The sequence below is a fragment of the Nestor notabilis genome, unplaced genomic scaffold (assembly GCF_000696875.1).
Source record: "Nestor notabilis isolate BGI_N333 unplaced genomic scaffold, ASM69687v1 scaffold5860, whole genome shotgun sequence".
NCBI lineage: Eukaryota > Metazoa > Chordata > Aves > Psittaciformes > Psittacidae > Nestor > Nestor notabilis.
The window spans coordinates 8,666-32,980 of NW_009911484.1; the positions used below are offsets into that span (position 1 = coordinate 8,666).

A 24,315-nucleotide genomic window follows, 5' to 3' on the forward strand; every position below is an offset into this window, starting at 1 on the left:
CCTTATTTAGCTTAAGCTGTAGGGTATAGTTGTCAATGACACAATAGTATTTGCTAAACAGTTCGTTAAGCTGACATTTGCCTGTATTCTTAGGGGGAATGAGTTGAGATAGAGTTTGACATGCATAGCCCTTGACATTTTAATGCAAGTTTAAGTACTGCATTTCAAGCAGCTCTTGTACTCATTAGCAAGGCACAGAAGGGAGTTGTGCTTTCACTTACTAAATGATTAATTTATTAAGATAGTGAGATATTTATTAGAAATATAGAAAAGCTTGCCAAATACACCATTTCTTATATACAGTTGTCATAAATATGTATTTATGATGAAAAATTGGATGCTGAGTTCTGGCATATGCTTCCAACTACTATTCTAGTTTTGAAACCAACTCTAAGAAAATTCACAGAACTTTTGTCTTTAGGGATTAAATATAAGATGCCAAGAGATTAATTAAGCAACAGTAGTTTTACGTCTACTGCAAATGAGCTATTTGCCACAGATAATTAAAGCTGTTATTGGGTAGGAGAATTATGAGAGCTACTGAATCACCTGTGGAAAAATTGATGTTCAGTGTTGTCCATCTTCATATTGATGTGCTTGCATAACTTGAGAATGTAAATCATGTTAAGCCTGCAATACCTATCTTCTCCACTGCTGATTATCAAGTAGCAAGTCTTTTTGTGTGGGTCAGAAGCTTTTCTCTCCTTTATGCTGCTGTCTGAGATTAAATTTTAGTCAAAAAATCACCTTTCTTGACAATATTTTTGGTTCAGACCACTTCCTTACATAGGCCATCAAGATTGAAGCCCAGAGTCTGAAATAAACTACTGAGTACTTGAACAAAGTGAGTTCTTTACCACTGCTAGCCAAAAATTTTTGGAGAGTGATATTCCTCCTCCATCCCTGTGACAAATTACACTAAGTAGCTTTCATTTTATATGAAAGAATGAAGTCTTCCAGTTTAATCTAACATTCAGTATATAGATATGCATCAGTGAAAAGCATAGTGGTTAGCAATGCTGTTTTCCTGAAAGTGAACATAAAAACTCCATGCTACACAGCCAAACAGCTGGGGTTTTTTATATCCTAAAACCAGCTTGAGATTGACTGCACTCAAATTGCTTGGCAGAGTAACTAACTTCAAATACAAAGCTCCAAATAGAAAAATACACGACTTGGATTCATACGTGGATATTTTAAATCTGAATGAGAATACGGAGCATACTTAACATTCTTAAGAAATTTGTTGAAGTTGCTAATTTTAAGTAACTCAGCAGTTGATAATATACTTTCATGGAAAGCAGCATCATTTTTACTGTTGCATTAAGTAAACAAACAGTGTCTTATGCTTAACAATGACAGTGAGGCACAGCCTGGGCACAGTCCAGCGCCTCCAAGTGGAGCAACTACCCCAGTACAGCAGAGCCCTCAGGCTGAGATCCAGAGGGAGGATGCAGCTTATCACCCCTAGGGCTACAGTAACTGCCTGGAACCTTGCCGAGGTTAAGGCAGAAAGAGATGGTGTCCTTGCTTGCAGAATGTTTGCTGTGGTTTGTGATTTGTGTCACCAAGAACTGCAGGAGGATGTCAGCAGACTGTGCAGCATCAGAGGTGAGAGGAAAGAGATTAACTAACTTTTCTCTGGGACTCTGCAGCCTGAACCTCAACAGTACAAAAACAGAGGCAGGCAGAATCTGTGCCTGTTGGTTCAGAAATGGAGACTCCCATGATGGTGAAGACTGCAAACTTTACCTTCTCTGCAGATGGGCAGCTACATGATAGTTCAGTGCCTGGTAGCAGAAAATGAGCTAGGAACTGTGTTCAATGAGACATGTGAACCAGCAGTGCCTAAATTATCTAGAAGCACCAAGAGGAAACAATGAGTGTCAACAGTGGTGTACACCAAGTTGAACATAAAGCGGCAATGTGCCCTTGCAGCAAAGAAAGCCAGCAGGATCCTGGGCTGCATATAAAATGGCATATGAGATCTCTATGAAATAAAATTCAGCACCTAAATTGGGACAGCACAGGTTTAATGTTATGTCAACAAATGCCCAGACAGAAGTATGGCTGTCATGGTTTAAGCCCAGCCAGTAACTCAGAACCATGCAACCGCTCACTCACTCCCCCCTCTTCTTCCTCCTCCTGCTCCCAGAAGGATGGGGAGGAGAATCAAAAGAATGTAGCTCCCATGGGTTGAGATGAGAACCGTCCAGTAACTATAACACAAAACCACTACTACTACCACTAATAATAATAATGATAAGGGAAATAACAAGGGGAGAGAATACAATTGCTCACCACTCGCCGACCGATACCCAGCCTGACCCAAGCAGCGATATGGGCCTTCCAGGTAACTCCCCCCAGTTTATTTACTGGGCATGACGTGCTGTGGTATGGAATACCCCTTTGGCCAGTTTGGGTCAAGTGTCCTGTCTCTGCTTCCTCCTGGCTTCCCCTCCTCCCTGGCAGACCATGAGACTGAGAAAAGTCTTTGGTCAGAGTAAACATTACTTAGCAACAACTAAAACCATTGGTGGTATCAGCGTTGTTCCCACGCTGAAAGTCAAAACCACAGCACTGCACCAGCTACTAAGAAGGAGAAAAAATGACTGCTGTAGCTGAACCCAGGACAATGGCAGTGAGTGGGTCTTGGCAAAGGAAGACTAAGACTGTCATGCCAGCTTTCCGTACTCCTTTGGCAGACCATGTAGGCGTTGGCATAGAATGTAGTCCAAAAGAGTATTTCTTAAACACCTGAATGTTCTTCCTGCAGCTAATAAAGGAACCCACAGTTTAGTTCAAAACAGTGCACAGATCCTGGTCAAGATTATTAACCGTTGAACAATTGTGATGTAAAAATAACCAGAAAATTCTCAAAATGCAACATCCTAGAAAATAAAATCAAGTTAAAATTAGAAAAGATGGTTAAAGAGCTAAAAAAAAAAAAATTCAGGACAGCCTAGAGTTCATTTAAAGATAGCATTACATGAAGATGCGTGTTACATTGAAGAATGTTTCTAAAAATTCTACATATTTGAACCATAAACTAAGGAAAGATAATAGATATTAAAAGTAAACTAGCATCTATTATGAATGGGTGTCATGTCTTTTCCTGCAAATGAGGAAAAGAGGTAGGAAAATAGGCTCCAGCAAATGAAATGTTAAACCACAATAAAGATCTGGAAAAGATTCTCAGTGACTGTGTTGAAATAAACCTCTTTTCAAACACGTCAGAGTCAAGAAGTCTGCTGGAGAATTGGTGGGCTACGAGATGATCAAAGAGCGTTCAAGAAAGATAAGGTCATTGCCGAATAACTAGATTAATGATTTGGATCAGGTTTTGCTATAAAGGCTGTCAGGAGAGTTTCTGCACTGGAAGCATTGTTTATAGGAGAGGCGTTGGAGAAGCAGTTACAAACTGGGTTGTTAACTGAGGAGGCACAGAAATAATTGATACATTGGATAGTTAGAAGGAACTCAAGGTCAAAATAAGTGGTTTACAACAGTTATTACTTAACCCCTCACTTACAAATATTCTCAGTAACTAGGGAGTGTGGGGTGTCAAATGAAACACCAGTTTTTTAGAAGCATTCCTTAGGAATGCAAGGAAACTACAGATCTGGAAACCTGGTACCTGTGCCAAGCTAATTAGCAAAGTAATGAAGAATAGTGCTTGCAGAAAGATAAATTTCTTTATTCCAATTTAAGAACTAGGAACTATTAAGTGAATTTAGTAGGAGACAGGTTTAAAACAAGCAGAAGAAGGATCTTTTCCCCTACAACATGTAAATGAGGTGAGGTAATTCTTATTACGTGATGGCTGTAGATTTTAAAAGGTGACCTGAATTTAAGGTGATACTGAGTAAGTTCATGGAAATGCTTTGAGGCTTACCAAATATATAGAAACTATGCTCAGGAAATATTAGGGATGCTTGTCTTAGTGTTAGAATGATGTTTTGGCTACTGTATAAGGCAGACTACCATAGGTCTTTCGGTTCTGAAATCATCCAGATATTATGTATTGAGTTGTCCTTTGAGTATCTTTAGTAGTGTCTATGTTCTTCAAGATACTTGTGGGAAATCTGTAAAATCAGAAAACTGTAATAGCAGCATTTGTTGGTAATGCAAAATTTAAGATAATTTGTTCTGTTAGCAGCTTATGACACTAAATTAAAAACACTGTATGAAAATTAGTGTTACAAAAAGCAAAGTAATACATGTAAGGAAAAGAAAGGATTATGCATGAATGCAGATGGACTGGTGTTGGAATAAGTTCTCTTCAGAGTAGAGAACTTGTAGCATTCTCAAAAGTTCTCTGAAGAAAGTTGATTTAACATCATATTGAAGTTCGAAAATGAAAAGACATTGACTACTCACAATTTCCTCAAAAGCTAGAACACTGTAACTAATATTTCATGACCAGAGTTCCAGGTTTAAAAGACAAAAAAAACAACCCAGAAAACCAAAGCCTAACAAAACAACCAACAACCCCACCAGAACCAGTTATTTTTTTTGGGTTTTTTAAAGACAAATTTCTTCCCATTGGGACAAATATCTGCAGTGATGAAAAACATGGTGAAAAAAGAGAGTAGACTAATAATAGAGAAAAGGGCAATTGCTAGACATTAAACACTATGACTCAGATTCACTCTAGCTCAGGAAGCATTTAAACTCTTCAGTCAGAGGAAGTGATGATATTGTATCAAAAGGCTCACTCTCTAGATGCTCTGTTTCTTATATTCCTTCCTAATAATTTTCTACTGGCCTCTGATGGAGAGAGGACATTGATTTAAATAGCTCTTTGGTGTTACAAAATGGCTTTTCTGTTTTTCTGTCTAACCAGGTATGCATTTGTCCAGTAACTGTTAGAAGTTTTCATTCCGAACCACATTCAGAAGATAGATAACTTGGTAACTAAAACAACTTGAATATGTATTACTGGGTCCAATCCTGTTTAACATCTTTATTCATAGTTTGGATAATGAGGCAGAGTGTACCTTCAGCAAGATTGCTTTTGACACCAAACTGGGAGGAGTTGCTGGTGATGTCAAAGGGTCATGCTGCCATCCAGAGGGGCATCCAACAGACTGGAGAAATGGCTTGAAAAGAACCTCACAAAGTTCAGCAAGGAGAAGTGCAAAGTCCCACACCTGGGTAGGACCACCCATGCACTAGCATATGCTGGGAGCCACCCAGCTGAAAAGAGATTCAAGGGTCCTGGTGGACACCAAGTTGAACATGAGCCAGTAGCGTGTCCCTGTGGCAAAGGTTAATGGTACCCTGGGCAGCATTAGACAAATTCTTACGAGCAGGTCAAGGGAGGGGATCCTTCCCCTCTATTCAGTCCAGTGAAAGGCCGCTAAGGTGATAAAGGGACTGGAGCATCTCTTCTGTGAGGAACGACTAAGAAAGCTGGGACTGGTCATCCTGGAGAAGAGAAGGCTCAGAGAGACCTCACCAATGTATTTTAATACCTGAAAGGAGAGTGCAAAGAGGATGGAGCCAGGCTTCTTTCAGTTGTTCCCAGTGGCAGAACAGGAGACAATGGGCACAAACAGGCAGATAGGAGCAGCCTCATGTTCGCAGGCCCTTGTCCTCATGGGGGACTTCAACCATCCTGATACCTCTTGGAGGGACGGGACAGCCCGGCACAAGCAATCCAGGAGGTTCCTCGATTGTGTGGAAGACAACTTCCTCTTGCAAGTAATAGAGGAGCCGACAAGGAGAGGTGCCATGCTTGACCTTGTGCTCACCAACAGGGAGGGGCTGTTTGGAATGTGACAATCCAGGGCAACCTTGGCTGTAGCAACCATGAGATGGTCGAGTTTGAGATCCTCAGGACAGTGAGAAAGGCATGCAGCAAGCTCACTGCCCTGGACTTCAAGAGAGCAGACTTTGGCCTCTTCGGGAACCTGCTTAGTAAGGTTCCATGGGATATAGTCCTAGAGGGCAGGGGGGCCCAAGAGTGCTGGATGGTATTCAAGGATCACCTGCTACAGGCTCAGGAGTGTTACATCCCGACTAAAAGGAAGTGCGGCAGGAGGGCCAGGAGACCTCCATAAATGGATAAGGAGCTGTTGAGGAAACTTAGAGGGAAAAAAGAAGCTTACAGAAGGTGGAAGCGAGGACAGGCAGCCTGGGAATATTACAGGAACGTTGTCCAGGAAGCCAAGGACCAGGTTAGGAAAGCTAAGGCCCAGTTAGAATTAAATCTGAAACACAGGTGGTTCTGTCTGAATATTGACAAACATTTTTTTACAGTGAGGGTGATAAAGCTCTGACACAGGTTGCCCACATAAGTTGTGGTCTCCATCATTGGAGATAGGCAAAAGCCATCTGTATGTGGTCCTGCAGAGCTGGATCAGATGACTTCTGGAGGTCCCTTCCAACCTCAACCATTCTGTGGTATAATCTTTTTGAACATACAGTAATGCAGTTACTGGAAAATTTCATCATACACTTTTGCTTGAATAGTTCTGACTATTGAACTGCTTGACAAATCAGATACTATTCAATATGATTTTACAAAATGAGATTTTTGTTTTCATTGTGTTAACTTTTAAATGTTTTGTAAGGGAATACTCATTTTCCCCAAAGATCCTATTTGTTGGAATATAATCCTGGGAAAATTTCTTCTTAAGGAAAAATTTCCCGGGGTTGAAATCTACATAGCTTAGATTTAGAATCCAAAATGCGGATTACCTCAATCTTGGAACTGGTAAATAGAACCTGAGCAAAATTTGAGATTGTTCCCTCAGGGGACTTGGATTATCCAAATTGTAGCAACCCAATGTGTGGATTAAAGTACTGATATTTTCCTGCTAGTCTCAGCTTTGGATCTTAGCTCTGCTGTAGAACTCCTGTGTAGCTTATTCTGCAATATGTGTACAGCTAGTGCAGGACATCAGTGCTTTTGTTGTCTGTGTGAAAGTGGCGCTAGTCTTTGCACGACTCGGAGCTATACATGAAGTACTGTGATGATCTTGGATGGCATATGGTGGGTGGATATTGAGGACTGTGTTCACTGGAGCAGTTTTCAGACCTTATTAAAAAATATTTGGAGGGCAGGGGCCATGTTAATGTCTTGACTGAAAATGTGCTATTACGTGAAGTGTCTCACAAATAGGTGCAGGATTGTGGAGGGGAATGTAAAAAGAATGTATGCTCTGGAAAAATACAGTGAAGTTTCACTGTGAGAGTCATACTGAAAATATTATAAGTCTGATTTCTAGTTAAACTTCCTAAAAAAAAAAGTTATTTAAAATTCTTACAGTTTATTCCTGATTAATTACAGATGTTCCAGAAGTACTCTTTGTTTCTTCCTTATTCTCTTTTCAAGGAGTAGGAACAACTTAGTTGGACATTCTTCAAGTTATCACTAAATGTTTCTAGGGAGAAATTAATGATTTCATCACGAATGTTGGGAGAAGGAGAAATAATTTAAAGTAATTAATTTTGTCTACGTAAAATTTTTTTTCAGATTCATTTTGATAAAACTACCCAGTTTTAGTTTTCTAATCTCAGTGTCATTTTGGTGTACATGTTTGAACAGGTGCCACATTTCATGCAGGACATAGCTGCATTTCAATAATTATTAGAAATTATTTGTTGTTTTAAAATGAAATAATGAAACATTTAAACACAAGCATGAAAGACAATATAAATGGAAGCCATCATCTCTACTAGTTTTGCCTTGACAAATAGGTGTGCTGCTGGCAGATAGATCCATGAAACCTTTTAAAAAGGGGATTCATGAAACCTTTTAAAAAGGGTGCCTATTCTGAAAAGGATGCTTCTTGTTTTATTTTGTCAGTCTACATTCTAATTATGTAAAACTACCACTCCAGGTGTCTTAAGACTCAATTTCTTCTTAAAAAAAAAAAAAAAAAAATAAAAAGAAAAGAAAAGATAAATCAAAAGATATGACTGCTATTTGTCAGCTGTGTCATTTGGGGTCAAGCTGTATCTGTTATTCATACTTTTAACTTTCTGTGGGCTCTTGCTTATTCTGGTATATGGTCTTTCACCTGCATCTCTCTCTCTCTACACCCTGAAAGATTGATTTTTTGTCTTTTTGAGAAGGTAGTCAGACTGTCATGCTGCTTATAGCCACTGTTTCAGGGTGAGTTAGGGGATATTTTGAGCACTACTCTAGACATATTTCTTCTTTATCTTCAGAATATCAAAGTTCAGTCTTTAGTATTCTACCACTTTACAGCATAACCCATTTATGTTTGATTCCTGTAAAAAAGAAATCTCCTGGATCCTATTTAAAGGAAGGAGGTAAGAATGTGAAAAAAAAACCCCACTCAAAAGAAATGTAATTCCTTGCTCATGGGTAAATACTGTGCAAAGAAGTCTTTAGGCATGTGTTCTTTCTAAAATCTTGCTTCGTTTAGAAAGATCTATCAGTTTCCACTAGACCTCTTGCCACCGTCTCCAGGCTTCTTTTGAAGTTTACTCTCCACACATGTTCTCTTTCACTTTTCAACAGGGACTTGCTTTCTCTGGTTATGTGTTTTTGTCCTGGTTGTAGCCAGACATTTCTCATTCATGACCTCCTCCTTGCCTCGTCTGGTATTTTTATAATAATCTTTTGTTTGTACCCTGTCTTTTTCATAGCATTTTATTCTGTTCGTTTCCAGCCAACTGTCTCCTTTAATTTAATTACTTGTAGTCAGGAGCAAAACTGCGTCAGAGCTTGAAGTGAAAGGGTTGTTATGATCTCAGGGGTGAGGGAGCAAAATAACTTATCCCTGGAGGTAACATGGCAGAATCCTAGAGGTACAAATTCATGCTTAGTCAAGATTTGACTGATAGTTCCTCCAGGAAGAGTGGCTCCCAGTGATTTTCTGTACCTGTGGATACAGTGGATCAAGATGCTGGATATGATGGGATTTAGGGTATCCCTGTTAGTAGTTAAAATAAATAAGTTAATAATATCACATAGCCAGTGCAAGAGAGCAGTTGCACAATAAGCCTTCTATCCAGCACCTGTAGGAAGAGCTACTGCTTTGCTGGGAGCAGTAGAATTGCTCTCGCTTTCCTTGGTGTGCAGCAGCCCCTGCTGAGTAAGTGCCAGCTGGCATTCTGAGGGCAGCTGTTTGCCTAAAACAGTGAAAATATGATCATGTTGAATGATAGAAAATGGCTATGTGGCCTGACCTCTCGCTCAGAGCACCAAGGAAAGGTACACAACATGCTCATTGCAAAGAATAAATATTTCTCTTATTTGTTATAATGTTCCGCACATCTGAACATTCTTTCAGTATGCCAGCCTGTAATAAAAATACCTCAATTAAAATTTAACACTTCAGAATACAGGAAGATTAATGGTTTCTTTCCTTCCTCCCTCAAGGTGCTCATTAACAATATTTTGCTATACCTGACATTCTTCTTGTAGGCCTTTTCCACGAACAATTCTGTGGCAGCCCATCTGTTTTATTTTGTGGATTCACAGCTAATGTAGGCCATGATCAGCTAAACAGACAGGAGGGGAAGAAGAATTGCTTGTTTTTGTTACATTGCTTTTGATGTTGCAGTTCGGGTCGGAGAGACTTTGTGAAAAAGCTACAGAGCACACTTACCTAGAAGATTTCTAGGCTGTAGAATAGGACAGGCAGAGAAAGGGAGGCAATTGTTATGGAAACCACAGTGTAAGCAGAGATTGATAGCATCTTTGGAAAAACAAATGCTGAACAGAGTTCTCAGAAGTGATAAAGATTTTCCTTAGGGACCAGGTGAAGATAGTTGCAACCCAGGAAATTGCTTCAACTCACTGAGAACAAGATTCAAAGGAAATGACACATTGTGTAAAGAGACAGTGGAAAAGGGAGATGCTTATGAATGCTTATTTTGTCTCAACTAGATGTAGTTTTCAGTATTTCAAAAGTTACCTTATCCTGGCTTTAGAAAACTCCCAGTTCAAAAGTCTTTTGATTGTGACTGCTCTAAGAGATCCAAACTGACCCCTATTGAATTCTGAGACCTATTCCAAGTATCCATTCCTTTAACTCAAATTTTTTTAATCCTTTGATTGTTTGGTAACTTGAAAATACCTATTTTAGACTAGATGAGAAAAAATGAATTGCCTGCAGCATGGACAGTGTTGTAGGGCCTTGGAACATGTATGTAGTTTGTGCTACAGCCTTTCTGTGGCTGATGAATTTCCTTGATGATGAATTTTTACTATAAAACAGTTCCATAACTGGGGTCTGTGGGTACATGGAATATTTTTTGGGTAAATCTGCTTTCTAAAGAAAGAAGATACTTCACATTTACAGAGGCATTCCCACAGTGCCTGTAATGATGCTTGTTGGTATAATCATGGCAGCATTGCTGTCACTGGATTCCTTATTGCTTTAATAATTCTCTCTTCAGATTCACACCTCTCTAATTAATGGACGGCCTAGTGCTGATGATCCTTCACGTGTACTACTAGAATTCACCTCTGCTCGCTTTATTCGCCTGAGATTTCAGAGGATACGGACACTAAATGCTGATTTAATGATGTTTGCACACAAAGATCCAAATGAAATTGATCCCATTGTTACAAGGAGGGTAAGTTCTGTCAAGACAATAGAAATGCATGTGTAGAAGTTCTCCTACACTTACAAATGCTGTACCTGCCTTTATTTGTCATAGGAAATTTTGGGAGACAATAGCTGTTGTTATCTGTCAAAATCCTGGCGTTAGAGGATTCCCTCTTCACAGTATTTTGTTATCTTCTCTATAGCAGAAGTAACAATTTTATTTTTACTGCCTAATGGTGTTACTGACATATATAACATGCTTACTAAGGAGCACACAGCTCCTTTGGCTGCAAATATTTGGATGTAAGTTAATTAGCAAGTGGTTGTTGTTAGAGAATGTCCTCTTGCCTCTTCAGCTGCTCAGTCTTTAGCTACCTTTAATGTTCCTTGAACACTTGTTTTCTGTTAGTGGTACTGTGACTAGTAGTCAGGCCTGCATGCAGCCTCTTTAGCATTATTATATAATTGTGGCTAACAGCAAAAAATTTACATTGTGCTTTATCTTAAAAGAATGAATGCAGCACTCAAACTTACAACATACCCTGGTCTTCTCCACTGTTCCTTGTGTGTGCACACACCTATCTCTTCTTTCTGCAATCTATACTTTCTTTCTATGCCACATTTCCCCATTTTCCTGCTGCTCAAATGTTGCATGTTTCCCTCTGATTTTTCAACAAAGCATTCTTAAAAGCTGCTTTGGGGAATGTATACCTTTTGACATTTTTTCTTTCTGTTCACTTCCTCTTTCTGTTGATCATGTTATTTTTCTTTTGGAAAGTTTAGGGTACCACTATAGTAAGTCCTATTATGAAGGGGAAGTAATGCTATTCTTGGCTTTAGTTAATATCATTTATTCATGATAGATAACTGCAAAGAAAAATTGCTTCTTCTGTTCCGTATTTCTAGTTTCCCTTTCTTCTACGAAATACACAGAGTGCTGGCTATTTCTGAAAGTTTGGAATGTGCCATTCTGTTTTGTATTACAAACCTGGAAAGTCTTCTACTTGAGTGCAGTTATTACAGCTTCACTAATCATGGAAACTGTGTGTTTATGTAAGAGGGCACATTTAGCACATTTAGTAGCCTGATTCTAAGTGAACAGAAGCACAAAATTGAATTAACGCTTTAAAAATCGCTGTATACTCATGAAAACCTGGTGCAGTTTCTCAAACTAACAAAGAACAGTAACTTCTGTATGACATCCCTCCATGAGTCTGTCCTCAAAGGAACAAGGAGCAACTGAAACTTGCCATCCTCATCTGGCTTTCCCCATAGAAGATATTAGACAAGCCACTATCCCACAAAATGGGCAACAGGATAGCCACAAATGATACGTTTTCTATGTGGTAGAAGACTAACTGTGAGTTATACGAGTTCCTGTTTGTTTGATGTATTTGTTGATGATTTGAAAAAGAGGTTGAACACAAAACCAGCAAAATTTGCAAACAGCATATGTGTATTTTGGTTAGCCAATTGTTAGGACGCTACAGGACCCTCGCCAAAACAGATGAAAATGAACAAGATGGCATGTGAGATACACTTTTTGCAGATACTGTAATACATGATTATAAATATCTTTCCATCCTTCTTTCTGGTAATGGCTATTAATCCCCTCCAAAGAAGAATCAGAAATGGTCAAATGGCAGAGCAACACTTCAAATGTTATTTACATTTCAGTAATGAAGACTATTCCATAGTCATTCAAAAGGCCAATAGAGAAAAACAGTTCTTTCCACAGTCCAGTGAATACCTAAGTAAAACCCAGATGAGGTGAACAAAGGTGTTTCATTCTTAGTTTTTGTTCTAGCCTTTCTCTTCTCCCCATCATCATGCCTTTTCCTTTTCATGTTTTCTGAAGGGAGTAAATTTGATAGCATTTGACTTTTCATTATCCAGTGTGCATATAGCCTTTTCCTATTCTCGTGTTTGGTGTATGCTGTGTATAAATTGACATGGCTCTTGTGACTTCAAACAAATGGAACTGTGCCAATTTATACCCTTTCTTTCACTAAGCCTGAATCTGTTGATCAAGATGTGGCTTGGATTACATTTTCTGCTATATTTGTAATAGATCAAAAAAGAAATAAAACAGGATCTGACAGTTTTGTCACCAGAAATGAATTCTGTAGTTTGGCACCTGCGTTTTACAATCCACTTAGCAATTCAATTTCTGCTTTGTCTTACAGTATTACTATTCTATAAAAGATATCTCTGTTGGAGGCATGTGTATATGTTCAGGCCATGCAAAGGCTTGTCCATTGGATCCAGTGACCAATGTATGTATTTTTCAATGTTCTTTTTTTTTTTTTCTTTTTTCTTCCTTTAATGTGCCTTATGATGTGCCTTATTCATAGGGTGGAACATGAGAGAAAGATCTTGATAATCCTCAAAGTTCTGTGAATTTAAGTCTGTTCTTCACCTAGAACAGTCAGAAACAGTGCCAGGATGAAACACTGCTGGCAACCGCAATAATAACCATTCATAGAATGTTAGTGGGGGCTTTTTCTGAAAGAGTAGATTTTAGCTAATTCAGTCCATATTGAACGTTTCCTATGAACATCAGAAATTTTGGTTATGTAGTTGGAGAGATGAGCACTAACAGTCAGTCTTTCTTCTTGATATTAATCAAGGTCTTTCCTAATTGACTGTCAAGTATTTAATCGATACTTGCAAACACGTAATGGCTGTATAATGCTGCATTTACTATGCAGGAAATGTTAATTGAGTAATCAGTTAAGCTAGTCTAGAAAGTCATGAGCTGTTCATAATGTCTTCCAACTTGTAGCTTTCTTTTTGTGCCATTAGAAAACATATAACCAATGTAATTGAAATATAGAAATATAATTTGTTTCTGACAGTCCAAATCTATCCACACGTTATTACTTACACAAAATTTCCAATCTACTAGTATTACTAAAGTGCCTCAATGTGGGATCTCTTCATGTACTATTCACTTCAGGAGCTTTGTAGGATTTAGCAGAAAATCTTGTTTATATATGACATTAAGCCGTGGTGTAGGAGCTGATAAAAAACTCTAAACAAAAGGAAGAAATCTTATAGAGAATGCATTTACAGTTCTAAGTAGTTTCCATGGGTCCTTGTGAAAATTTTAGAAACTCCTTGGTTTAATATATCTAAGCTTATGACGATGTGCATAGCAATTGTTGAACTATTGTTTCATATGGCCTTAGTTATTGAACTGCAGCATTGCTTCAGTGCCATCTGTTAGAATTGGTCTTCCCTCAGAAAGTTAAGTGCTGTTACCGAAATTAATACATACTTGAGTTTAGATATTTGGCTACTAGATAAAATAAAGGCATTTTGGCAAGTGTGGTGTCTTGTTTTGCAGGATAATAAATAGGTATTTGTTGTCTGACTGGTATAAAAAAATAGCATAAGAGAAACAACTCAAGCCATAAGAGATTTGGACTATTTGCTTTAGCTCTTCAGGGATACTCTTTAGACTGAGCCATAGCAAATTAGGTGGACTTTGGCTTATAAACATCATGGCTGTAATTATTAGCATAAGAGATCTTTCCCCTAGCATTCAAAAAATAAACTTGCTTGAATTTACTGCCTCACTTTTTTGAAGCATTCCTTAAATCAATCTGGTTTTGCAAGATTGATGCCTTGTCCTGTGAGCCACAGAATTTGTCCAGGTTAGCTTGCTGTTTCCACCTTGAGTGGCACCACAAGAGCCCCTCCACTGAACTATTGCTCCTTATGTCTCCAAACTACAGTTTATCTTTTCCAAGCTGCTTCTGTGGCTCAGAGAGTCTGGGTATTCTCTACAGCAGCATTTTCGTGCTGGGACTAAGGTGGTCTGCTGAGGAACTGAGAAGTGACTGAATGGCTGGTCCTGCTCTCATCTGTTACTAGTTTTAAAACTGCTGCTATCCCACACATAGAGTTAGTTACTCAGTTAGAAGGTTACATGATGAGTTGACTCATACAATAAAAAATAATGCTAAAGTTAAAAGAAAAGCCAATTTTTATTGGATTATCATCCAACAGAATTGATTTCACTCTGCAGCTGCAGGGTTGCTGCATCTAAGAGAAGGGTGGAGAATGGCTCACTCCTTCTCGTGTAAGCTAGCAATCAGATTTCCTGTAATGGAAGCTATACCCAAGGGCTACCAGTAGTTTGGCTTATTTACTGTATTGGGGAACTTTCATTCTCCCATCCTCCTTTCTTCAGCCAGATGCAATTAGATTCTCCTAAATTCTTAAATTCTCCTTAGGTTCTCTGGCCAACTGTCTTTTGCCTCATGGCTGTTTTCTTAAAATAGAGCTGTAGAAGTTAAACACACTCTTGTCTCTCACTTGGTGAATGCAGGATACATAAATGAATTAAAATGAATGAACAGAGGAATTACAGAGTATAGCCATTCCTAATGTTACTGTTTTCATAATTTGAACTGGAATGCAGATTATGTACATGGACAGATTCTTCAAATCATCACGTCGTATAAATATTTGTTTTTCTTTTAAATTAGAAATCCATCTGTCAGTGTGAGCACAACACATGCGGAGAGACATGTGATCACTGTTGTCCTGGTTTCAATCAAAAGCCTTGGCATGCTGGCACTTTCCTGGTTAAGCATGAATGTGAACGTAAGTTGAAAGCAGCACAGAAGAGAAAGTTTACTGCAACTGCTGGTGAAAACTGAAATAGGGTCCTACATCATTCTGTAATTGATTTTATTTCTGACAACATTTGTTTATGAATAAAATTTGACATGATCTTATTCACTTATTTGGACTGGCTCAAAAGAGTTAACAGAAAAATTACATGTAGAATCATGGTTTTATTGAACTCAGAATATTTTATTTTAACATGCTAATACTGGTGGAATACTGTATAAAAAAATCATTTTAACTTGTTTAATTTTTGTAATCATGGTGGTTTTGATAAAATAACAGGATTGATTATATCAAACTTTAGCAGCACGATTTTTGTATAAATGGGACTTTTATATATTATAATGTTCAGCCTCACTTAAACAAAATATTTCTACATGGTCAAAATCCAATTTGAGTTTCTCATTTTTTTAATGGAAAAAACAATGTAGCTAGTTTTCTAACATGGAATGAAAACATGCCTGGAAATATCACCTTCCCATGGGGTGGGAAATTCATTTTCATCTTTACTGTGGTAAGGGTAGTTATAATTGAACTTTAACATCTTATTTCCAAAGGTCACATACCAGTTATATTTCTGAACATAATAAAGTCTAGCACTCCATTACATGTTAAGTACTTATTCAGTTGTAGGATTGCAGCTATAGTTTTACCACGAATGGTTAAAAATATATAAGAAGAAACATATCCCCATATTAAAAGTAGCAATTGCTTATTTGTATCCTGTAAACTTTGGTAAAAGGGGTCTTTGTTTCAGTAGGGGCTGTGTCTGCACTGGGAATGCTTTCTGGAATGAAATCGGGATACATTTATTTTCATGTTTAATTTTTGAAAGACACTGCTTAAACTCTGTTCAACTCTCAGTGAATTGTTGTACTTTCATGGTGGAAACAGTTCCCTGGGATCTGGTTCAGATGTGAGGAGAATGACTCCCTACAATGTTGACAAGCTTTGAATTTCTCTTTATATGGAAATGAATGTTTTAATACCACAGGGAGAAGGAGAGAGAGAGCTACCTCATTTTTTCAGCAACAGATTATTACATTACCTCTCCTGCATGTGGACCTGAAGCCTAAGAGTTCAAATCTGAACTTCTAAAAAATTTTAAGATTGGAAATCCTTTTATTCTGACTCAGTTCTTATGGAAAGCTTTCATGGAAATTATTTTAATTTGTTCATACCTTTCTGTTGCTTTCCTTACAATTCCTGTTGTACTTTAAATTAACCAACTCTTCCATGAACTGTTTGTGTATGCAGCCACAAGGTTTAAGTGAAAAAAAAAAAACAAAACCAAACCTGTAAACCAAAATGAGCTATATTTGTCAAATTCCACACTCCCCCAGACAAAACATTGAGTCAAAAAAAACCCCAATATACAGAATTCCAGGCTATGTTTGTGATGGGAGCACATTACTTTTCACAGCCAAAGTAGTAAATTAATGCTTGCGTGTCCTCTCAGTTACAATGTGTGCAGCACCTCTGATAAAAGGTTGAAAGACTCTTTTTTAATACCTTAGTAACAGCACGCCGCCACCAGCCAGAAAGTATTCACTAACACAGTTCTGTCTCTTTAGCATGCAACTGTCATGGGAAGACTGAGGAGTGTTACTATGATCAGGATGTTGCAGACAGAAATCAGAGTTTGAATGTCCATGGAGAATACATTGGGGGTGGAGTGTGTGTGAATTGTACCAGCTACACTGGTGGAATAAACTGCGAGACCTGCATTGATGGTTACTTCAGACCTAAAGGGGTAAACGCGTGTTCTGTTGTCACTTCACTGTAAAGCTCGGTGTTGAAACCACCATTTCAGCAGGGGAGTTAAGTTATTAAAAAGGGACGACACAGTTTGGGCTGCCATTTTATGAAGGTTAACTTCTAATTCTGACAGTGTAGGAGTTTCTCTTCACAGCTGGAACTCTATGAAGTTAATGCACACAGAAAAGGAAAGTGAATTGTGTTGATGTGATGGAATGCACTTGAGGTCAGGTCCCCCAGCTAGTATTTCAATTTAATTTAAAAGAGGATGTGATCCTGCAAACAGAAATTTTGCTTCAGTTTTGAATTTGAAGATTCGTTATCAGAGATGAAAGAAATATTGCTATATTTGATACTGGAGAAAGACTAATTTTTATTTTTTAAATGCAGAATTAATAACCACTGAAATTCTATAGTGTCTTATTAATGCCTTTAATTTTCAGTTTAGTGGGAATTGGTTTTTGTGCTTCATCACATAAAGCTGTATTTTCATCTAAGTTGAAGCTGTCAGAAGATGAATCATATTAGGATGTATTGCAAATATGGGTTGTGCTTGTGCTTTGGACAGTTACACTATTGGTGTGTGCTTAAATTCCTGATACTTTATATAGTTTCAGTTGGGTAAATCATGGCCTTTAGTATGATTGGTTTCCAATCTTCAAACTCAGAAAACATCAGCTAATAACAATAATTATATTCTCCCCAATATCCAAGTTTTAGCCCTAGAGCTTGAGAAAAAGAGTAATGATCTCTTTAGCAGGGCACACACTTGATTTTCTCCTCTGATTTGCTCCTATCAACTAATACGGATTTTATATATGTGTGTGTGTATAGGGTATTTATACTGTGTGTATATGCCTAGTTCATGCAGAACTTCCAGTTCATATTCCCAGTGTGATATTAGACCAAGGTTTAAGTTTGAGGTAACATTTTCAAGAATAGAAGGAAATTGTTCTATTGTCTAATGTTCACTTTTTTCACTTATCTTTTTTGTTCAGTTACGGACTAACTTTAGTTAGTTTTTTGAATCATGTTTACGAGAACAACTGAACTGTTCGTCAGTATTACTTTAGGTAGTGAATGCTTAAAATGTACTTCATTACATTTGTAGATTTCAATTTTACAGGGTTTTTTTATTATCTCTACACCTGTTTAATTTAGTTTAAAACATATTTGTATCTAAATTACTTACATGTTTCTAAATAAAAACCCAACATGTAAATTTTAATAGAATAATAGACTAATAAATAACAAACTAATAACTAATAATAGAATAATAGTATCATTCAGGTTGGAAAGGACCTTTAAGATCATCAAGTCCATCCATTAACCTAACACTGCCAAGTCCACCACTAAGCCATGTCTCTAAGCACCACATCTCACATCTTGTAAATATCTCCAGGGATGGTGACTCAACTACTTCCCTGGGCAGCCTATTCCAAGGCTTGACAACCCTTTTGGTGAATTCTGATATCCAATCTAAACCTCCTCTGTGCAACTTGAAGCCATTTCCTCTTGTCCTAGACTGCATGAACTAAGTTTGGCAACCATCTCATTTCTGTTAAAGTGCAAGCTACCTACACAGAGTCGTTCTCTCCTACATTTTGTTTATGAAGTAAATAAAATTTTCCAATTATTAAAAGAAAGATTTTGTTTTGTATTCTCTTTATTTTTATAGGTATTGCCAGATAGCCCAGATCCATGCCAGCCATGTTCCTGTGATCCAAATGGGTCTTTAAATGGTACCTGTGTCAAAGATGAGAAACGTGCAGAAGGAGGTAAGATGCCCAAAAGATAGTGATATTGAAACTGAAATTCAGAAATGTCAAAGAAAAGCTAAATCATATTTGTGATATCTCTTACAGAAAAAAGAAAATCCTGTATTTTCTGAGGCTCCTTTCGGATTCATAGCTTGCAAACTTGGGTACATTTGGAAGGGTATTCCATGTGGAATATGTTAGAGAATTTTGGCTTTAAAGAGCTTTCTTCTTTTACAGCAGAGATTAAAACTAGTACAACCATAATATTTTAATCTCTTTTCCTCTGTAAGCATATTTCGATTTGAAACCTAGAAAAAAGTCTGCTGGAAAGGTGTCATATTTTGTTTGATCTATATTGCAAGCTGTTTACCATAGTCCTGTAAAAGCTACCTTCAAATAGAGAATAAGCTGGTTCCTTGTGCTCTGGAAACAATAGATTGCTATATTTTTCAGTTATTTGTTTGGTTTTTATTTGTTTGGTTTTGGTTTTGGTTTTGTTTGGGGTTTTGGGGGGTATTTTTTGGGGGGGGGAGTGTTTGTGTTTGTCTTCTTGTTGGCAAATATCTGAAAATATTGTAGGAAGACAAGTACAAAACTTGAGGTCAGTTCTTAAGAGATGTTTTAATTGGACTAATTACAAACCTATTGACGTTGTAGCCATCTTTTTTGAAATAAAGATCAATGGAACATAAAAGCAGCATAGCAGAGGTAGCCCACAGGTGTAAAATCTGCTGTAATAGCCAGGTATTGATTACATCAGTTCAATAAAATGGTACAGATTACTGTCACAGTGGTATATAAAGTGGGTTGACCTTGGCCAGCTACAACTGCCCACCCAACACCTCCCTCACTGCCTTCCTCAGCAGAATAGGGGAGACAATAGATGAAGCAGCTCACGGATCGAGGTAAAGACCAGGAGATTGCTTACCGGTTACCATCTTGGGCAAAATAGAATTGATTTAAGGATAATTAATTTAACTTGTTGCCAATGTAAATAGATTCAGATAGTGATAAACAAAGACAACAATTAAAATAAGACCTCCCTGCTCCACTCCCCCCCCCCCCCCCCCTTTTTTTTTTTTCCCAGGCTCAGCCTCACTCCTTCATTCCGAACTCCTCTGCCTCCTCCCACTTTCCACAACCGGCACAGGGTGATGGGAGCTGGGGGTTGTGGTCATAACAGTTGCTCTCTAGCACTCCTTTCTCCTCTTTTCCCCGTCTCCATGAGGGGTGCTTCCCATGGGCTGCTGCTTTCCCTTCAGCAAAAAAATCTGCTCAACCATGGGTTCTCTGTGGGTCTTAGTGCCTTCAGGAAATATCTGCTTGTTGCTTCATGGGGTCATCCATGGGCTGCAGTGTGTCTGTGTGCTCCACCATGGTCTCCTCCAGGGGCTAGAGGGAAATCTCTGCTCCTGTGCCTGGAACACCTCCTCTCCCTTCTCCACTGACCTCCTCTGACCCATCTGGCTGAGGTGCTCAGCTGTGCCCTTCTCCATTGGAGCTGGCTGTGCCAGTCAAAGAGAAGCCCTATCTTCTCCTCAGAGAGGCTGCCCAAAGCTGGAAAAACCCCATAAGACCATGTGGTGCCTGTGGGTGAGAGTGTACAGGTTACAGATGACAGAGTTAATACAACAAAGAAACCTCTCACACTATGAAACAGGACAACTTTTATTCAATCATTTGCCACTACTGACATTCAGTGTTTTTGTAAAATACTGAGTCTATGATTTTGATATGCAAGAATCATTAATTCAAAGAAAATTAATGCCCCACTTGTGTTTTAAGCAGCTGCTTGGTCTCGGTTCCTGTCTATTACTGCTGCAGTCTTTCTTTTCACATCTTCTATGCTGGCCACTGGTGCCGGGTCATTCTGCAGGGACCAGGAAGCTGAAAGGCAGTTAATAACCTGTCAGCTCTTCTCTCATGGGAAGAGGGAAGCAAAAAGATATATTCCATCTTGCTTGGTTGTCAGTAATAGTGTGATTAGGAGCTCTCATAATGTGTTATTCTTGCCTCTCAGTTATTGCACAGATCTAAATCATCTCACAGTTGCTTTCTAAATCTGCTTACATGTTCTGAATCTGGGTGGCACTGTGCTTTAACACCTTGCTTCCTGTATCTTGTTCTGCCTTTTTAATCCTCTGATCTTCTTTCTGATAAATTCTTCTGTTACCTCTTTTTCTGGACCTCTCTAGGAAGAGAATAAAGCTTCTGTTTGAACATCTACTTTCCTTTCTTGCTCTTTCTCTGCTGTTTCTATCCATCTAATCTAAAGATCATTAACTGTGTTTTTCCAATAGAGAAATGTGTCATGCTGCCATCTTGAAGATAATATATCCAAAATAAGATTAGTTCTGTTTTGCCTCCTTTTATTGGCAAGCAGCCAGTCCTGCTAATCTAGCCTCAGGCATTCAAACAAGTTTCATATCTTAGCAGTTCCTCCAGTTCCGATAACCAGAGAGTCCTTTTGTTCTCTTCATGAAATTAAAACTCTCATCAATTTCTGTCTTGACTGTAACCAGCTTCTCTGATCTTCCTGAAACTTAACTCATCAGGCTGCAGTTGGTCAGAGGCCTGCTGCTTTTGAGCACATTGGAGTATTCTTAATCACTGTTGAATCTGCTGTTTGTAACACGTGAAATATTTTTTTTTCTTTATTGCTCTTTAAACCCATTGATGTCTCATCTTTCCAGCTTATTTGCTGTAGAGGCTATTCTGTGTGCTTAAACTACTTCTCTTCCTATATGACAAAGGTCAACAATTGTTATTTAAGTACAGCCATCATATACGGAATTCCCTCCCCAAAGTAGTCCATGCATTTGTTCCTGAAACCAGTTTTCTGTGTCCTGCCCAGTCCTGAGAGTCCAGTGAGAAGTGGACAGTTTGCACTGTCTAGACAGCAGCCAGAGAATAGTTCTGATATTCATCTTACTTGCCTATTTTCAGACCACAAGAACAAAGCAAAGTCAGCTCTACAGATAACTAGGCTTTGTAGCCATTCTGCCTACAGTGGTCCTGTTCTTTGCTCCATGTTCTTTCTGTTTATTTGCTTCACTTCTTGTTGTACTAAGGTTCCAACACATTAGGAAAACTGTTTACTTCTTGCTTTACATTTCTTGATTACAGTGTTTGGACCAGCAGGCCAGATGTGTGACTGTCATCACTCTTATTCATTCTATTGAATAAGACTGACAACTTCTGCAGCAGAAAAGACATAATTATGCTAGTTGAAAGAAAAAGACTTTTTAATAGGTCTTTTAAGATTTTTGTGGCAATGAAAGAGGTTGTGTTAGAATTAAGAGCAGGTCTGGATATAATTTTTACCACAAAACTATCCTGAAAGCAGATCACTTTTTACTGGGTTTTTTTTTTCTTTTTCCAATCAAATTTATATTCAATACCTGGATAAAATTCTTTTTACTGTAGATTGTTCACCCTGGGTTGTAGCTGGGCTTGAAGCACTGGGGAGCCTTCACAAAGGAAAGGATGGAAAGGATGATCTGTCTGAAGGAATCTATCTGTTCAGCTGTGAACCAGAACGAATCTGGTTCAGGGTATGCTGAAATACATCTCAAAGTTTGATATCTGGTTGTTTAAGGAAAAATTGTTTGCTTGGTGTAGTGTGGGAATATACTTCTTAAGTGTCTGGTAAGCAAATGAGTCAGGAAGAATGAAAACATTAAACTAAAATAGAAATATGATAATAAAGAAAACCACTGGGGATATAAAGTCACTGTGAACAGTTCTCACGGAAAATAAAGCTGGAGGCTGTACATTCTCTGCATGCTTGAATACTGTAGGTAAGCAACAATTATAATGGAAAATTGTAGCAACTACCATAATAACTGTTACACTGATGATGTGCAATAAGAGGATTTAAATGACTGCATCCTATAGTTATCATCACGTTTCAGCAGATAAACGAAGGGCATGAAGGAATAACTTTACAATTGACCAGGCATTGTTTCAAGAGAAAAAGAAATCTTTTTGTTTCAGGAGAAAAAGAAATATTTTTGTGTATTAAGCGTGTACAATTTCAATTTTGATTAGCCTAGTGTAAGTTTGTCCTTGTATGTTTCGCTCAGCATACTGAAGTGAAATATTATTATTCTAGTTTGTATAGTAAATTTGGGGGTTTGACTTTTCAAGAATGCTTCTCAAATATTCTTTCATAGCAACGATATATATGTTCATGAGTAATAAAGAAAAGATAGAGCCAGAAACTTACAATAAATCATAGTATGTTTGCAAACCATGGTATAGATAATATGAACTGATGAAAATATCTTTCGACAATCATTTTAAAACTGAACTTGTCCACTGACAATCCTAATAATAGGAAAACTTGACCATCTCTGATATTGTGATCACCTCCAATTGTCTGTACAGATCTGTGAGGTATGAAAATGGCAGGTTTGTGACTGTGTGCTATCATGCAGTGAAGTTTTTCCCTATTGCCTCCTTATGTACAATATAATCCCAATGACAGGCATGTATTTTGGGGGAAAAATTGTCTCAGACATTTTAGGATAAATAAGGTCCAAACATCTCACTCTTTATTCAGGCTTCATAGTGTCTTGCTCAGCAAGCGGGGTCACTGACTTCCATGAGATAATTTTTGGTATTTATGCACTGTTGAACAAGATTGAAAATGGCAGAGGCCAGTCCTGGAACTTCAGGTATTTTTAAGGGTCTGGTGCTTTTGCATGCATTTATTTTTGTGCAATTTTGAAAGACTGGTAGGCCGAGAGAAAACTGTCTGATAAAACTCATATTTCGAGATGACTCATTCTCTAGGATGAACTTTCAAAGCCTCTGTATACTCAAAGATAGGTCAGCAACTGATAGTATTTAGGTAGAAAGCAGGGAATAACAGCTTCAACAAATGAAGCCCCATTCAAAGAAGGCCTATGAAGTAATAGACCAATAGCAAACAAGGATGTGCTTCTGCTGAAATGTTAGTTCATTACAACAATAACAAAAGACAGACCTGAAACATCTGCCCTCATTTGAAATGTAATTAGGCTGTTGACATAATAAGTAATAGAGAAGCCTGGTCAAGAGAGAACCAGTGGGACACCGATAGGAATTTACATACTGTGTAATACAACGAGAGCCTGTATCTTGCAAGTGCTGTAAATGAAAGAAGACATCAAGCCAAATAAAATATACAAACTAATGGTACCAACTAGCGTTAAGAGCTGGAGGAATATATGTCATTTAATAGTCTCTACATCTTCCTTCCTCCGCTGTGGACTGTGAGGTCTTTAGATAGATGGCAGGCTGAAAGTTATCCACTATTGTGTATACTGTGTCAGAAAGGGGATTACTGGGCTCGTGGAGTTTCCAATCCGGGTCTCTCTTCCTGAACTGCAGAGAAAGGAAAGAGGAGAAGGGAAGATTCTTGATGAAGAACTAAAAAAATGGACTGATTGGGCAATGGAGAAGACGATATAGATTTGGAAGTTGTTCCATACTGAGACAGTTAAATGAATTTGAGTTTGCTGAGCTTTAACCCTTGAAACATAAGAATCGTCTTGAAACTTTCAAATAAGAGTGGTTTTCTTCTAAAGAGTTAGACTTGCTTGTGCCTTTTACTGCTGAAACCTGGTGTTCAGCAG

The 24,315-nt window shown here is 38.1% G+C and overlaps 1 protein-coding gene across 1 annotated transcript in view; it reads left to right on the forward strand.

The window, feature by feature from the left end:
* Positions 1-10,383: 10,383 nt before the first annotated feature.
* Positions 10,384-24,315, forward strand: part of LOC104406102 (laminin subunit alpha-2-like) — a gene marked incomplete at its 5' end in the record, with an annotated part of 129,938 nt that continues 116,006 nt past the window's right edge. Inside the window, 5 exons of the mRNA XM_010014993.1 lie at positions 10,384-10,563; positions 12,722-12,811; positions 15,032-15,149; positions 16,751-16,929; positions 18,613-18,712. Coding sequence (XP_010013295.1) covers positions 10,384-10,563; positions 12,722-12,811; positions 15,032-15,149; positions 16,751-16,929; positions 18,613-18,712 — 667 coding nt within the window. The remainder of the gene's footprint in view (positions 10,564-12,721; positions 12,812-15,031; positions 15,150-16,750; positions 16,930-18,612; positions 18,713-24,315) is intronic.